This window comes from Bombina bombina, chromosome 12 (assembly GCF_027579735.1).
Source record: "Bombina bombina isolate aBomBom1 chromosome 12, aBomBom1.pri, whole genome shotgun sequence".
Taxonomy (NCBI): Eukaryota; Metazoa; Chordata; class Amphibia; order Anura; family Bombinatoridae; genus Bombina; species Bombina bombina.
In genome coordinates, this window is record NC_069510.1 from 91684453 (window position 1) to 91703120 (window position 18668).

General features: G+C 38.1%; 1 protein-coding gene across 3 annotated transcripts in view; it reads right to left on the minus strand.

The window, feature by feature from the left end:
- EMD (emerin) overlaps positions 1–18668 on the minus strand; it is a 72847-nt gene that overhangs the window by 50533 nt on the left and 3646 nt on the right. The window contains exons 2-4 of one of the 3 annotated variants that reach the window (XM_053695743.1): positions 17659–17752; positions 13092–13166; positions 5820–7250 (exon numbers count right to left, since the gene is read on the minus strand). In XM_053695743.1, the coding sequence (XP_053551718.1) occupies positions 6610–7250; positions 13092–13166; positions 17659–17740 (798 nt within the window). In that variant the 5' untranslated portion in view covers positions 17741–17752 and the 3' untranslated portion in view covers positions 5820–6609. Of the gene's footprint in view, positions 1–5819; positions 7251–13091; positions 13167–17658; positions 17772–18668 lie in introns of those variants that run through there. The other 2 variants (XM_053695744.1, XM_053695745.1) reach the window with 2 other exon arrangements.

An 18668-nucleotide genomic window follows, 5' to 3' on the forward strand; every position in this document is an offset into this window, starting at 1 on the left:
GAACTACAATCTCTAGAGAGGAGAGTTGCTCTTTTCAGGATCAATGGGCTAAACTGGAGGCTTACATGGAAGTTTGTAATGCCACTATGTCAAGTGCGGCATCTTATTGGTGCGACATCTTGTCTGATTCCATTTTGGTAGGGACTCCTTTGGAGGAGATCTAGAACAGAATTAAGGCTCTTAAGCTAACAAATTCTTTTATTTCTGCTGCTACCATGCCAGGTTTTAAGCCGGTAGCCAAGATATCTGGCTTCGCTGTGCTAGCCCACGGGACTATATTCTTGGTTTTCCCCCTGACTGCAAACTTCTGGCGCTTCCCGACTAGGGGAAAACTTTGTTTGGTTCTGATCTGACAGAAATATTTCTGATTTACGGGTGGAAAAGGTTTTTTTTTTCTACCACAAGACAAGATGATTAGACCTAAGGAGTTTGCCCCCAATCCGGGATCGGACCCAGTGCGGGGTAGAATCTCTCTGTCTTCAAACATGGATACAAGATGTCCCAGACAGGCTGCGGACATAGTATCTCAGGGTTACTAAATAGAATTCATACCTTTCCTCCAAGAGGCAGGTTCCTTCTCTCAAATTTATCTGCAGACCAGATAACTGTGTGGCATTTTTGAAGTGTGTTTGGGACCTCTCTTCTCTGTGAGTAAGAGCTCCAGTTTCTGTATGGGAACAAGGTCTAGGATTCTATTAATTCCTGTTTGTGGTTCCCGAAAAAGAGGGAATTTTTCGTCCTATTCTAGACCTCAAGAAGTTTTCTCAGGGTACCGTCCTTAAAAATGTAAACCATTTGGTTCCATTTTTCCTTTGGTCCAAGAGGGTTAGTTCATGATCACCATAGACCTGGAGGACGCATAGTTTCAAGCTCCTGAGATTTGATTTTCTGTCAAACTTTTTTAGTTTGTGGCCCTTCCCTTTGGCCTTGCCATGGCTCCCAGAGGGGGCTATTTTGCAATGATGAGGTTTCTGAGAATTACTGTGGACCCTTCCTCAATGTCATACTGGTTCAGGCACTATCTTTTCAACAAGCAAACTCTCATACAGAGATCTTGTTGTCTTTTTTTCGTCCCCACGGATGGGAAGTGAATCTGGAAATGAGTTCCCTTGTTCCAGTTACAGGGGTAGTTTTCTTAGGAACCATAATAGTTTCCCTATCTCTGGAAATAGTTCTAACAGAGGTCAGAAAATCAAAGATTCCTTTCCCTTTCTCTCTGCCTCCAGTGGCTCAATGTATGGAGGTAATTGGTCTGATGGTCGCTTCATTAGAACATCATTCCCTTGGTTCGATTCCATCTGAGAGTTCTGCTGTTATACATGCTCAGATTGTGGAACGGGGGATCATGTGGATCTGTTTTGGAGGATAAATCTAGATCGACATGGGATTTTCTCCCGTGGTGGTTTTCTCAGGACCATCTGTCTCAGGGCACACGTTTCCGGAGACCTTCCTGGGTAATAGTGACCACAGACGCCAGCCTGTTGGGCTGGGGATCATGGACTCGGGAGGAGTCTGCTCTCCCTATAACCATCTTGGAGTTGAGAGCGATCTACAAGGCTCTGATGACTTGGCCTCAGTTGTCTTTAGCCCGGGTTATCAGGTTCTAGTTGGACAGTTTCACCTTTAGTGGTTTACATCAACCACCTGGGAGGAACCTGGAGTACCTTAACCATGATGAAGGTGGCGTTGCTTGTTCAGTGGGTGGACGCTCACAATTGCTGTCTATCTACTATCCACTTCCAGGAGTGGATACTGGGAGCGGAATTCGTGAGCAGTCAGACTTTTAATTTCAGAGAGTGGTTGCTCCTCCCAGAGATGTTCTCCAGGTTAACCCTCAAATGGGGGATGCTGGAGTTGAATCAGATGTTTAAAGGTCAAGAGATCAGCAGGCTGCCCTAATAGATTCTCTGGCTTTTCCTTGGGTTTTCAGTCGGTCATACTTGTTTCCTCAGTTTGCTCTCCTTCCACAAGTCATTGCTTAGCTCAATGGGAGAGAGCATCAGTAATTTTAATAGTTCCTGCATGGTCTCACAGGATCTGGTATGCAGACCTAGTGGAGATGTTGTTTCTTCCATCTTGGAGGTTCACCCTGAGGAAGGACCTTCTAACTCAGGCTCCTTTCCTTTATCCAAATCTTGTTTTCTCAGTCGCTGTCTGCTTGGAGACTGAACGCTTAGTTCTGTCTAAGTGGGTCATTGAGACAATGATTCAGGCTTGCAAGCCTGTTACTAGAAAGATTTACCAAAAGGTATGGAATAAATACCTTTATTTGTGTGAATCCAAGGGCTACTCTTGGAGTAGGGTTAGGATTCCTAGGATCTGTATTTTCTCCAGGAAGGTCTGGAGAAAGGTTTTGCAGTTTAGTACTCTGAAAGGTCAGATTTCTGCATTGTCTGTTTTGTTTCACAAAAGTCTGGCGGATGTGCCAGATGTTCAATCCTTTTGTCAGGACCTGGTTAGAATCAGGTTTGTGTTTTAGTCTGTTGCTTCTTCTTGGAGCTTTAATATTGTTCTTAAGAGTTTTATTCAGCAGGCTTCGTTTGAGCCTTTGCATTCCATAGATATTAAATTATTATTTTGGAAGGTTTGGTTTCCTTTTGCTATCTCTTCTGCTCCAAGTTTTGGAACGCTCGGCTTTGCAGTGCAATTCGCCTTACTTTATCTTTCTTGCGGATAAGGCGGTCCTACGGACTAAATTAGGATTTCTTTCTAAAGTAGTTTCTGATAGAAATATTAATCAGAAAATTGTTATTCCTTCTCTATGTCCTAATTCTTCTTCTCATAAGGAACGTCTGTTGCACGACTTGGATGTTGTGCGCACTCTAAAATTCTTCCTACAGGGTACTAAGGATTTTCGCCAGTTTTCTGCCAGGTTTGTTTCTATGGAAAGTATAATGGTCAGAAGGGTACTGCTACTCTTTCCCTCTGGTTGAGAAGTATTATTTGTTTGGCTTATGAAACCGCTGGTTAGCAGCCTCCTGAGAGAATTACAGCTCATTCCACGAGGGCTGCTTCCTCTTTCTGGGCTTTCAAAAATTGAAGCTTCTGTAGAACAGATTTGCAAGGCTGCAACTTGGTCTTCTATACATACTTTTTCAAAATTTTACAAATCTGATCCTTTTTTTAGGAGGCTTCTTTTGGGAGAAAGGTTCTTCAAGCGGTGGTGCCTTTTGTTTAGGTCTGCCTGTCTTGTTTTTGTTTTCCCTTCCTAGTCATCTGTGTCCTCTAGCTTGGGTTTGGTTCCCACTAGTAATTTATGATGTTGTGGACTCACTATATCTTAAAGAAAATGTATGCTTACCTGATAAATGTATTTATTTCCGGATATGGTGAGTCCACAACCCCATTTTTTCCATTTCCCTTAGGTTGAATGACTGGGGATTGTGGGAAGGGGAGTGACTCTTAACAGCTTTGCTGTGGTGCTGTTTGCCTTGTTCTCCTCTTATTTTTTAAGAACATTGTGCTGGTTTTCAGACTTCTAACCAAGCCCCATAGTGCCAGATGTATACACGCGTTTACAGGCTCCTTCTTATGTTATCTGTCTTTTCATATGTGGGGGAGGGGGGTGTCTGCTTTTTTTTGTTTACCCAGCCACTTTCAGTGGCTGTCTCAGCCTAACTTCATCAACAATGCTAAACTGGGAACTTCTAAGTAAGTTTTTAAAAGGTTTTATACTGTTTTTTTAGATCAGTATCTGTGCATATTCTTCTTTATAGTAGTGTCTATTACATGCAGTTATATGAAAATTGGTGTATACTGTCCCTTTAATGTTGCAGCAATGGCTGATTAAAACAACATTAGTTACTAATTGTATAAATATGATTTAATTATATAAAAGTGCACATATATGGTTTGCTTATTATAGTTTAAAACAGTAAACCAATTTTGCCATTGAAAATGGTAAGCATGGCACCTATATTTATATGTACAATTAAAAAAATAATGTCTCAGAGCTATGTTATGTCAGATAGAAATGCCATAGTTCACTATGACCAGGCTTTTTTAAAGAATGACAAGCCAACTGGAATATTTTTCAGTTTTTCATATACATATTTTAAAATGGATGGAGATATATATATATATATATATATATATATATATATATATATATATATATATATATATATACATACATACATACATACACACACATACATACACACAATATTATGTTAAATCATAACATATAAAGCCACCACAGATTTTCAAAGGATCATGGTTTTGCATACATGATTCAGAAATCAAATACAATGTTAAACATTGCAATTTAATTTAATATTATTTCATGTTTTTCTTCATTTACCCTTTATGCTTGAAATTGCAATGCACATGGATGAGCCATCACACCAAGCGTCAGCTAATACGCCTATCTAGATATGTTTTTCAACAGAGGATATCAAAAGAATGAATGTGATTACATAATATCATTGAATTTTGAGTGAAAATGCATGCTTTAATTAAATAATGATATGAGAAGTGTTTAAGGTCACTTTAACCACACAATGTAAATTTCATAATGGTCTATTTACCATATCTATTTCAGATCTGATTATAAAATGCTTTCAACAATATAATAAACTGGCCCTTTTAAATTAAAAAGCCAAAAGATTTATTTAAAATCATGCACACTTATTGTGATGATGATCACGCATATTGAAAACCAACGTTTTAATGAAAAAGATTAATAAAAGGAGCGAATCGACATTGAGCATCCAACATGCTACGATTGTATTTAAAAACACTGCACATGCAGGTGAACAATGTTTGAAAAGTACACAACATAAACGCCATATTTAGAGCATAATTGCGATTCATGTACACATATGTGGAATTATCAAACATATGGCGTATTGCGCTGTGTAATTTCTACATTCACATTTTTTATATAGCACTTAGGCTTTGTAAAATATATGCCATTTTAATACTTATTGATTAATATAATTTTTGTTCTTATGGATGCAAATCAAACTACTAAGCGTATACAAGGTTGCCAACATTAAATTGTTGCGCAAGAATATGGCATATTGCGTACGCCATTTATATTTTTTACACGATCTTGACTTCGCAAACACATTGAATGTGTAGTTGACAAGATGGTTCATTCACATTGTTATAGCAACAATGGAAAAGCGCGTAAAGCATGGTTATGTGTGTGAGCGCACAAAAATGACATATTAATGATGGCGTACGCCACATGTAGTTTACAGCCGATCTCGACTTTGCAAACGCATTGAAAGTGTAGTTGAGAAGAGATGCAATTATCAATGCTATATTTATAAATAAAGATACTGTAGTCCTTTACGTCTGACCTCTCAATAATGCTAGCACAAGAAGCTTCGTTCTAAAGTCAAACCAAATATATATCTGCAAAGTTTACCATTATTATGATTTAAAAACCTATACAATTTGACCTGCACTAAAGTCTTTAATTAAGCAATGCCATATGTTAAAAGAAAACAATACAGTATATGATATAAACTGTGCAATGTGATCCTGTGTAAAAATAATATATAAAGTAGATATCATTTATATAAAACATGCTACTGTGGTAATACCTTGTTCGAAATATATTTTGAAAATTAAGCATGAGTGTTTCCTTTTAAGGTTTTTATTAAATAAATAAAAAGCTATGATTATTTGTGACTTGAAGCAGAATAAACACAACTAAAATAATATATGCTTTAATATTATCCTACATGATTAGGATTAAATATGCCTGTAAATAATTCATTTATAATTGTTATGTTTTTATTCAATAACTGAACATGTATTTTTCACATGAAAATAGAACGTTGATTAGAAATTCAAGAAAGCAACAATGTCTTTATAACTGTTTATTTGAAAAATGAAAGTCAAGAAATACAAGTGTCATTTAGAAAAATATGAAAAGTCTGTAAAAGATGTATGCATTCATTATGTAATTAAAGGGACAGATACTTGGATTTGTATAATGTAAATTAAAGTGAACAATGTAAAAAAAGGTTATTTTTTCAATATTAAATGTTAACAACATTGCTTAAATGATAGTGAAGTCATGCTTGTTCTGTTCACATAGATTATTTTATATACAAGCACATACATCATTCAATCCATATAAATCAACTGTAAGATATGTATTATACATTTTACCATTGAGTTGAATGTATCCATTTTTTTTTTTTAAACATAAAGATATATTATAATGTATAAGTGTAAGGCCCCTTTATTTACATTAGGAGAACACATAAGTCTGCCCATCAACAAAAAAATGAACAAAAATAAACAGGGTCAGCATGCAATGATATGGCAGAATCACACTAGAACATAGTCTGCAAACAATCTGGGTACATGGTCCCAGGACCATATAAGACATCATCACGTAATAAGACAAACAGGTTCTACAAATGGATAAGGTTTTGTATCATTTTGAACAAAAAAGAAGCCCTTGTTGTGATGCATGTGGAAGATTCACCCTTGTTGAACATACTCTGCAAACAATCTGCCTACATGGACCTGGTCACATATAAGACTATTGAATGCAGAGTATGCTCCAGAGGTGTAAGAATACTACATCATCGCATTTAAAAAAAAAAATAATAATACGTTTTTTAAAACAAAAGGGGAAAAAAATTACTTTCTCTTCCTTCCTCTCTTTTCAGGACAGGGGGACTCTGTAGTGGGTTCAGGCCTCTTCAGTTGTGTCCTCCTGAGAGATTGTTGAGGAGGAAGAGGAGGACTGTCAGGGGTAGGGAATGAAGGAGCCAGATGTTCTGATGCAGGGGCTGCAGACTGAAATGTAAGAACCGGTGGCGCTTGTCCTCTCTGCTGCACCAATTGTGCCATTAGCTCCATCATGTTCTGGTTGTGCTCCCTCATGGTCTGTGCATTTTCCTTTACGTCTTGCCAGAGGAGTCTTAGCTCATTGATTATGGTGTTCTGGAATTGGTTGGCAGCCAACCTTGAGGCTCTTAATTCCCTTATGAATCTCCTCATTAATTGTACATCCGGGATGTCTTCGGGAATCTCTTCTGTATCTCCAGCTTCTGCAGGTGTCTCTGGCACAGGTAGATGCTTCTCAGCATGTTCAGGGGAGGATGCAGGGGGTTCTTTTGGTAAGGGCCTCCGAGGTGTGTCACATCTTGCGCCACATGTAGATCCGGGAAGAGGAGTAGTGTTCAAATTGGATTCCTCATGCAATGAAGGGCTGTTCAAGATTTCTCTCCTGGGTGAAGTGGGCTGTCTTTCCTCCTCCCTTGACTCCACAGAAGAGTCTGTATAGGTGTAAAAATGTAGACATGTGAAACAAATAATTAACAATAGAGATGTTAATATGAATCTTATCGTTGATACTGTAGAAATGCACCTTGAATATGTATTTGTAACGAGAAATCGCAAAACGCAATCAAATATCATTTTACAGTATTTGCAAATCGTGATTTATGTCAAATACATATTCACATTACTATCATGCAATTGAATTAAAAATAATTGTTTACAAACACAGCATCACCCCTTTGTGACAACATGATAAATGTGTTTCAATGTTTTTCAAAAAACGCATGATTGCGCTCTCCGACTAATGTTTCCGAAACATTTTGCACTAACATCACAGTAATGACGTTGCGCATTGTGCAAACGTGGTAATTTATTTTTAAAAGCAAAATTAAATTTAAACATTACTTATTTTAATTGATGTTAAAAATATGTAATAACACTATGTAGACATATACAATTCCACAGTATGTAAAGTTGACAATCCAAACTGTCAAAGAAACCAAATACTTTCAAACTCCAATTTGTTTATATCTAAACGGCATGTTATGGTTAAGTGCAATGCATGCGATAAGGCAATCATGAGATACATAATTTCTTGTTATTGTAATTCTGAACTGTTAAGATGTAATGAAGTTCTTAAAAATGTAATATTTTCCTTACCAGGAGATACATGACGCCTCTCCCCAGTATCAATCTCTCCTGGGATACCGACTACCTAGAACTCGTTGATGCTCTCCCGCAGCAGCTCTTCCCACCGACAGTAGGTGAAGACCTGCAATGGACCGCCAACAGTCCGGGAAGCCGCTCCTTAGCAAGGTTCTTCTTTAGCTCCCTCTTACAGTCCTGGTAGCGGTGCTTGATTGAGGGAATGCTCCTCCTGTGATTCCCCACTGCGTTCACCGCATCCTCAATCTCTTGCCAGATATTCTGCCTTGCTGGTTGCTGTCGACTCCATCCTCCTTGCCCTCTGCATATATGCCCTTATCAGAGTCTTCTTTTCCTCCATTGTATACCTCGCCTCCCTCTGTCGGGCTTTCCTCTATGATGGCTGTGCAGACTGTTCTCAGGGCTGTATTACACTGTCCCTTGCCTACTGGGACCAGCCACCTGTTCATCATCAACTATGTTGGTAGGGTCCCTCTCCTGTCTCCCCTCCCTTGGCCCCTGCTGTCCCTGAGCTCTCTCCTGTCTGGTCTCCTCCTCCTCTCTTCTCCCCTATCCGCGCCTCTACTTTCTTACCTGTCTCTCCTCCCTTCCATGCTGTACACAGAAAATAAATGTGTCAGGGCCCAAGTTAAAGGGGGTCAAAATAAATAAGTAAAAATGAAAGTGTTCAAACTGTGAATGGGTTTGTAGGGTTGGTAAAAAAAAAGGTTAAGGGTAAGTCACAAACGCAGACAATCGTTACAAACAGAGGGAAATGCAGAGGATCACACAATAGGAATGGAAATAAAAAGTATGGAAACAAAGGGACTTTTTTTAAAAGAAAAAGGGCTTGGGTATGGATAAGTGGGTAGGCTAAGGATATATGGGAAGGGGGTATGGAGTGTAAAAATCTAATATGTATAATACTCTTATAAGTGTAAGTAATGTGTAATAAAATAAAAGTAAATACAAACAGCACAACTCACACAGGACAACTACACTAACACGTACACCTCACTGAACCAAAAACCAAATACCCACCAACTACTCACTACCACGCTACACTAAGACCACACTAACTCACAAAACACAATCCCTTTCTCTATGTCTCTGTTTCTTAAACCTCCACGCCTAGACCTGTACCTAACTCGAATAAGCAGTCTGAAAATGCGAAGTTTAGATAATCGGGTCCCTGGTGTACTTAAAGGGACATGAAACCCAAATGTTTTCTTTCATGATTCAGATAGAGTATGCAATTTTAAACAATTTTCAAATTTTCTTCATTTTCTTGGTATCTTTTGTTGAAAAGCAGCGACATAAGCCTAGGAGCCTGCCTATTTCTTGAGCACTATATGGCAGTAGCTTTGCAAGATGGCAGCACTATTCCTGTCATACAGTGCTCCAGATGCCTACAAACAAAAAATGTCATGGGAACAAAACAAATTTGATAATAGAAGTAAATTGGTAACTTTTTTAAAATTGTATGTTCTGTCTGACTTGAAAGAATTTTTTTGGGTTTCACATCCCTTGAAATTACAATTTATGCTGTCCGTATTTAATACAATTTAATTTGTGTGTAATTTACATACAAATTTTATATATTTGATACAATTTTGTTACAATTTTTAAATTGATTGTAAAGTTGAATTATTTAATGCCCAGTATTTAAAAAAATACTCTTAAAAACATGGACATTTTAAGTCATTAAACTTTACAATGAAGTTTCTTTTCTAAAACACTTACGGTAAACATACCACCGATCCTCCGCCCGTATTTTCTTTTGTATTTAGCATATCGATGACGAATTCTGCATCCTCCAAATGTTGCTGTCCCACGAGCTGGACACCAAAGGAGGTACGCAACGATTGGAGGAAGCCAGATTCGTCATCTATCTGCTCAATACTGAAGGAGATGTGGGCGGAGGATTGGCGGTCTGTTTACAGTAACAAAATGGTAAGTATTTCAAAAAAGAAGTGTCATTGTAACGTTTAATGACTTTAAGTGCCCATGGTTTTAAGAGTATTTTTAAATACTGGGCTTTAAATCATTCAACTTTACAATCAATTTAAGGCACTTATTCTTGAATATTTTTGTGTGCATGGTACAAATATTCGTTTTGTATGATTTTTAAATTACAATTTTCATTGTGCACTTTTGTAATCTTATTCCTATATGACAATGCAATGTACACCCTCTCTGCATCGGTAGCTCTGCAAGTCTATTTCTGCACTGCCCCACTCGTGAGGCATGCAGAAATAGCGCAATCTCGCTACGTTTAGTGAGATCACGACAGGGAGAGACCCAGGACAACAGTGTTGTACAGGGTACGATGCTGCTCCTTAAGGGCTTAACGACCAGCGTTGTACAGGGTTACGACACTGGTCGTTAAGGTGTTAAAATGACATGCTCTGTCTGAATCATGAAAGTTTAATTTTGACTTGAGTGTCCATTTTAATGCTTTATTAAAACATATTGTAGAATGTTACTTTGCAGTGCATGCTCACTGATCTTTTGACTTTGACAGTCAATGGTAGGCACTGCCCTTGCCAAACAAACCTTTGGTTTAAAATCAAATCATTGAACACGCCAGCTAGGCTTGTTAAACAGGGTGGTTTCATTGATAACTACTGCAGTCTGAAAAGCAGCAGATTTACGAGAAAAAAAAAAAAAAAAACACCTCTTAAAAATAAAAAAGGAAAAACTATTCTTTAAATGAGAAATTGCTAAAATAATTATTTATAGTTAAAGGGATAGAAATGTGCACAAATGCAGTTAAATTATAAATAGAAGCATTTTTGCAATATACTTACATTAGTTGTTAATGTTTTTCAATGGCGTACACAAATATGCTGTGAGCTCACCCGTGCACCAGCATTCAAACATTACACTTTCTCAGATAGTCAGGTGGCTTGTATTAAAGGGCCAGTCAACTTTAAAATTAATGTTACATAATTCTACACTATGCAACTTGCAAAAAAAAAAAAGGGGGGGGGTTACTTACCTTACCATCCTCGCCAGCCTCTTCTGTTTTCTTCAACAGCATGTCACGGGCGTGCTGTCTAATCACAGTGCACCAGGTTGCCCTGTTGAATTACATGTAGCAGGCTCCAGGACTGGGTAAAGCTGTCGTCTTCTTTACCTAGAACAGGAGCCTGCTACATGCATTTTAATAGTGCGATTGAGTACGCTTTGATTAGACAGCGCGCCCCGTGACATGCTGGTGAAGAAAACAGAAGAGCAGAATAGGCTTGTGAGGAAGTTAAGGTAAGTGTGGGTTTGGGGGGGTTAAATCTTTGATATCCCTTTTTTTCCAGGTGTCACTAAGTTAATGTTACATAATTCTGCACTTAGTGCAGAATTACGTACCATTAATTTTAACGTTGACCTGCCCTTTAAGTCTTCGCTGACATAACAAATCACCACCGCCAGCTCTCTGAGCAGGCATAATTGAATCTTGAGCTTTAGTTACATGTAGCATATGTGCAGATGCCGCTGAAACAGTAATAGCTTTTACTGGGAGCATTTTTGCTAATGCATGCATATTGCACAATTCAATTTTGAACTCTTTATCCTTTTAGCTAGAGAACTACAAGGCTACAAGATCCATGAGTGCAAAACATAATCATTTAAAAGAAAGACAACCAAAAAAGCACTTGCCCTAATTTTAAAGCAGCAAACCCAAATCACAGAATATGTTTTTTTTAACGCACCATAATAAAGTAAAACACTCAACCAAAAGCAATAAAACTGTCCAACAGAGAATATATTTATTTGCCTATTAAACAAAAGGTCCAGTAGAATAGGGTTTTATGCATAGTAATATTACAATTTATGCAGTCCACTGTATCAACTACATTAGGCCAGAAACAAGAAATGAGGACATTGGAGGAGGGGCCCCTTTAAATTATATCTCTAAAACCCCTGCCACTACTGCTTATAATGACTAACCACCGCAAAATTCCCTATAACTCTAATAAGAGTCATTTTTATGAACTAATCTATAATATATACTTTGCCCTCTCCGGTGTTTTAATGAGCACACCACCTGGTTGACTTTACTTACTAAACCTTAAAATGTAAGCCAATATTAAAGTAAAATTATTATCCTTAACCCCTTGATGACTAGTGATGTACCCTTTCTATAAGGGTGCCGCTTTCAATAGCAAGGTCTTACTGCCAGCAGCGAGACTGCGCTATTTTAACAAGCCTGGAGGAAGGGTCTAATAGTGCGGTTGCTCTATTATGGCCACACAATCCCTTAACGACCAGCGACGTACAGGGTAAGTGGTTAAAGGAACATTAAACTGATGGGGAAAACTCCCCTTTTTGAAAACAGATCCGCAAGTGATATTTTAGATGGAGTCTAACTCATCAGTTATAACAAAGATGTGCTTATAAGGGGAGAGTTTACCATCACTTTAAACTAGAAATTTCAACAACCCATAAAAATGTTTCATTATTGCAAGTGAAACACTATTGCAATATACATTCATTATTAATTTTGCAACTTTTAGGTAATTTATGTGAGCTTTTGTTTATTTTGTTCTGAGGACAAGGAAATTAGTGAAAAGAATAAAACAATATACTCATTTGACAAAATAAAGCTGCAGTTTTGATTATATTTTTTTTCCCTTATATATGAAGGTTCATACTCATGTAGTTTACTGTTTGTGTTTAATGTTTCTTTAAATACATTTACATTAAATTATACAATTAATTTGTGCTTTAAATAGCTTATAGGGACATTCCAGCTAAAATTGGAATCCACATGGATGCATTTCAGTTTTGAATAGAAGCATTTTTGTAATATACACGTATTAGCAAAACTGTTTCTAATAAAAGTTATAGCTGTTTCAAAAGTGTATTTATGTATGCACCGTGCACCAGCACATGCACAAAGAGCCTAAGGTGCTTGTACCATCTGATAATGACTCAATCTGTTAATGGCTGACAGTATTTAAAATGCACATGCTGATAAAAATGTTAATACTAAAACAGTATTACTTTTACTAGAAGCATTTCTGCCAATACATGTATATTGCAAATATGTTTCTATTCAAAGATGTTATTAATCGATTTGCATTTAAATTGTGGCTGGAATGTCCCTTTAAGTAACATTTATAAATATCAGAAAATGCTATAATACCCGGCTACTTCATAATGCCACCTGGCTGCCAGTTTGCTGACCTTACCTGAAGAGGGCGGATATCTAGTTTTTGTGCGTTCAACTTCATAAAGTTTCTTCTCATATAAGGTCCGAGTAGTACCTTAAATAAGGGTGAGAATTTATTATTATTATCAGTTATTTGTAGAGAGCCAACAGGTTACGCAACGCTAAAGACATGGGTCTAATATGCAAGGTGACAGTTATGAAAAACAAAGGGCCCTGCCAAGAGTTTCACTGTTGTAAATCATCTCTCATGAAAGGGATCTACAAAGCAGCTAGGCTCATAGGCTTACATGCTAAAGGGGGTTCAAGGGGATAACTAAAGAAGAAGGAGAGGAACTAAGAAAGAAAAATGTTAGTGTAAATGATATGCATCCCTAAACAGTAGAGTCTTTAAGGAGCGCTTGAAAGTTTGATAATTAGGGGACAGTTGTGTAGAGCGAGGCATAGAGTTCCACAAAATAAGGGCTAGTCTGAAGAATTCTTGTAGACGGGAATGTGAGGAGGTAACAAGAGAGGAGTAGAGAAGGAGTTCATGAGCAAAGCGAAGGGAACGGGATGGCAAATATCTGGAGACTAGGTCGGAGATATAGGGTGGAGCAGTGTTATTGAGAGCTTTAAAAGTTAGTCAGGATTTTATGTTTTATTCTGGAGGTTAGAGGAAACCAGTGAAAGGACTGGCAGAGAGGTGCAGCAAATGAAGAGCGACGTGTAAGGAAGATCAGCCTGGAAGAAGCATTTATTATGGATTGTTAGGGAGATAGACGGCAGCTAGGGAGGCCGGAGCGGATGGAGTTGCAATAGTCAAGGCAGGAAATGATTAGAGTGGATTAAAGTCTTAGTTGTGTCTTGTGTGAGAAAGTGGCAAATTTTGGAGATGCTTTTAAAAAGGTAGAGGCGGCAAGAATTGGCCAAAGACTGGATGTGGGGAGTGAAAGAGAGATATGAGTCAAGTGTGACCCCAAGACATCAGGCATGCGGGGTTAAGGTAATGATGTTATTATCAACAGTTAGAGAAAGTTAGAGGGGGGTAGGGATTTCGGCAGAAGGGGGAAAAAATAAGGAGCTCAGTTTTTGAGAGATTAAGCTTAAGGAAGTGAGAGGACATCCAGGATGAAATACTAGAAAGACAGTTAGTGACACGAGTTAGTAAGGAAGGGGATAGGTCTGGTGCAGAGATGTAGATTTGGGTATCATCAGCATACAAATGGTATTGCAACCCATGGGACTGTATTAAGGAACCTAAGGATGATGTATAAATTGAGAAGAGAAGGGGACCAAGGACAGAGCCTTGTGGTACCCCAACAGAAAGTGGTAAAGGGTCAGAGGGTGTGCCTGAGAAGGTAACACTAAAGGTCCGGTAAGACAAGTAGGAGGAGAGCCACGAGAGCTGCGTCACAGATGCCAAAGGATTGGAGGGTTTGGTCATTAGTAACCTTAATGATTGCAGTTTCTGTGGAGTGTTGTGGGTGAAATCCAGACTGCATAGGGTCAGGGAGGGAGTTTAATGTGAGGAAATGTGATAAACATGTATATATGAGCCTTTCCAGAAGTTTTGAAGGAAGGGGGAGTAGAGAAACAGGGTGGTAGTTGGATGGGGATGATGGATCAAGAGAAGTTTCTTTTGAGGATAGGTGTAATTAGTGCATGTTTAAGGGATAACGGAAATATACCAGTGCTGAGGGAGAGATTAAAAATATGTGTGTGAGGATAGGACTAAGAGTAAGAGAGAGGGAGGGCAGTAATTGTGAGGGCATGGGATCAAGGGGACAGGTAGTGAGGGTAAAGGAGGATATAAGGGCAGAACTTCTTCCTCAGCAGCGGGAGCAAAAAAGCTGAGTCTGTGGCTTTGCGGGTTTTGGACATTGGTTATTGGTTGGAGACTGGTAGTGTGTTGGGAGATGATTTCGTTTCTGATGAAGTCTATTTTGTTGGTGAAGTTGTTGGCAAAATCTTGATCTGAGAGAAGTGAAAATAGGAGGTGGGGGTAGGCGGAGAAGGGTGTTAAAAGTCGGGAACAGACGTTTCGGGTTTAAAGAAAGAGTATGTGACTTTTTGGCTATGGTAGGAGGTGCCAAATTGTCAAGGACTGCTGCAGGAATGGAATTATATTGACAGATTGGTTAGGGCAGGAAAAGGAGGAAATGGAAAAAAGCAGAGGTTTGAGAGAGTTTGGAAGATGTTGCCAATCAAGTGACTTAAAGGGACACTGAACCCAATTTTTTTATTGCGTGATTCAGATAGAGCATGCAATTTTAAGCAACTTTCTAATTTACTCCTATTATCAAATTTTCTTCATTCTCTTGGTATCTTTATTTGAAATGCAAGCATGTAAGTTTAGATGCCGGCCCATTTTTGGTGAACAACCTGGGTTGTTCTTACTGATTGGTGGATAAATTCATCAACCAATAAAAAAGTGCTGTCCAGAGGCTGAACCAAAAACAAAAAGCTTAGATGCCTTCTTTTTCAAATAAAGACAGCAAGAGAACGAAGAAAAATTGATAATAGGAGTAAATTAGAAAGTTGCTTAAAATTACATGCTCTATCTGAATCACAAAAGAAAAAATTTGGGTTCAGTGTTCCTATAATGCTCCTGTGGAATTTGGAGTGAGGGCTAAAAGGAGGGAGGGTAGTAGGAAAGGCTGTGATGTTACAAGTGAGGAGATGATGGTCAGAAACAGGAAAAGGGGAATTTGTGAAGTTTGAGAGAGTGCATCTATACCTGAAAATCAGATTGAGGGAGTGTCCATCATTGTGAGTGGGAGTGTCAGACCACAGTGACAGACCATAAGAGGAAGTGAGCTGGAGAAGCTTTTTTGCAGCAGGATAATCAACAGGGAGGTAGAAATCCCCAAGGGTGAGGGCAGGGATTGTCTGAGGAGAGGAAATAAGGTAGCCAGGATGCAAAATGATCAAGAAATTGAGTTGAGGAGCCAGGGAGGGGGCAATATATAATAGCAACGCATACAGGCCCATTTATCAAAGGGCTTGCGGACCTGATCCGACACTGCGGATCAGGTCCGCAAGACCTCGCTAAATGCGGAGAGCAATACGCTCTCCGCATTTAACATTGCACCAGCAGCTCACAAGAGCTGCTGGTGCAACGCCGCCCCCTGCTGACTCGCGGCCAATCGGCCGCCAGCAGGGAGCTGTCAATCAACCCGATCGTATTCGATCGGGTTGATGTCTGGCGATTCCTGTCCGCCTGTTCAGAGCAGGCGGACAGGGTTATGAAGCAGCGGTCTTTAGACCGCTGCTTCATAAGTTGTGTTTCTGGCGAGTCTGAAGACTCGCCAGAAACACGGCCCTTCAAGCTCCATACGGAGCTTGATAAATGGGCCTGAGAGAGAGAGAGGAGAGAATAAGCGAATCATGTTGGTTTACGAGGAAGAAAATGTGAGGGAGGAGATGGGTTGTATATGTTGAAAGGTGCAACGAGAGGAAAGTAAATAATACAAAACAACAATAAAAACAAGATTTACAATCTTTACATTCTAAATGAAAATATATGATTGTATGTGTTATTAATGTCATGCCTATTTAGAGGTATAACACTTAAAGAGCCATTAAAGGGAAAGTCTATTCCAGAACTGTTATTTAAAAAAAATTGATAATCCCTTTATTATCCATTCCCCAGTTTTGCATAACCAACACTGTTATATTAATACACGTTTTACATCTGTGATGACCTTGTTTATAAGCCTCTGCAGACTGCCCCCTAATCTCGGTTCTTTTGCCAGACTTGCATTTTAACCAATCAGTGCTGACTCTTAAATTAGTATATGAGCCTAACTAAGTTTAGCTTTCCACAAATAATACCAAGAGAGCAAAGCAAATTTGATGATAAAAGTAAATTGGAAAGTTGTTTAAAATTGCATGTCCTATCTGAATCATGAACGCTTAATTTTGACTTGACTGTCCCTTTAAAAACAGTAGAGCAGTAGATTCTTTTTTCCCTGACACATTTCAGAGCTAGTATCATCTTCCTACCCCTGCACCATGTGACAGCCTTCAGCCAATCACAAAATGCATATACGTATACTGTATATATTTAGTAAATTCTTGGACATGCTCAGTGGGAGCTGGTCCCTCAGAAAGTATGGATATAAAATATTGTGCACATTTTTATAATAGAAGTGAATTGGAAAGTTTTTTTATAAAACGCATGCTCTATCTGAATCAAGAAAATAAAATTACTATTACAATTGTAAATATATAACAGGGAGCAACATAGCAGAATAAGCATTTTTTTATATTAAAGGGTCATGACAGTCAAAATTAAACTTTTGTGGTAAGAGCATGCAATTTTAAAAGACTCCTTAGTTTATGCCTATTACCAAATTTACTTTGCTCTTTAGGCTTCCTTTGTTAAAAAACATAGACGGGAAGTCTTAGGAGCACAGATGCCCTTTTGTCATTGACTCACTGTTCAGCTAGGTCCCAGTAGTGCACTGCTGATTTTAAAGGGATATAAAACCCAGACTTCTTTTTTCATGATTCAAACAGAGCATGATTGTTCAATTTTGGCTTCAATGTTCCTTCAACACCATTTATTTAACCATTTGTTTACATTATTACAATAAATAACATACCGACAATTGGACCGGGATTCATTCCGTATTTCTTAAGGGTGCGGATGAGCTCTTCATCGGTCATTTTGTTGTATTGCTCCATAGTTGCAGGTTTCTGACAAAAACGGAAAAAACTAAACTGTTAGGTAGTATGTGCGACGTAGCTACTGATAGTTTAAAGGGACAGTCTACAACAGAATTGTTATTGTTTTAAAAGCTAGATAATCCCTTTATTACCCATTCCCCAGTTTTGCATAACCAACACAGTTATATTAATATACTTTTTACCTCTGTGATTACCTTGTATCTAAGAACCTTCTTCCAGCCCCCTGATCACATGACTGATTATTATCTATTGTCTTGTATTTAGCATTGTGTTAGGCTAAATCTTAAATAACTCCCTGTGCCTGAACACAGTGTTATCTATATGGCCTACGTGTACTTTCAGTCTCTTTATGTTGAAAAGAAATTTAAAAAGCATGTGATAAGAGGCAGCCCTCAATGGTTTAGAAATTAGCATATGAGTCTGCCTAGGTTTAGTTTCAACTAAGAATACCAAGAGAAAAAAGCCAATATGATGATAAAAGTAAATTGGAAAGTTGATTAGAATTACATGTCTAATCTGAATAATAAAAGTTTAATTTTGACTAGACTGTCCCATTAAAGGGACATTAAACACAACATTTTTCTTTCATGATTAAGATAGAACATGCAATTTTAAACAAATTTCCAATTTATGTCATATTATTTGCTTCATTCTTTTGGTATCCATTGTTGAAAAGCATACCTAGGTATGATCAGGAGCAGCAATTCACTACTGGGAGCTAGCTGGTGATTGGTGGCTGCACATATATAAAATATTTATTTTGTGTGCAGATTTTGCTAAGCAAATATATAAAAAAGGGCCCATACTGTAAATTCAGTATTCCTTTATCATTACAACATATTTGGATCAAACAACATATATGCCAAAACTAAAAAATACATTCTGTCTTAAAAAAAATATTTTACAAAGTTAAATAAAGATGTGA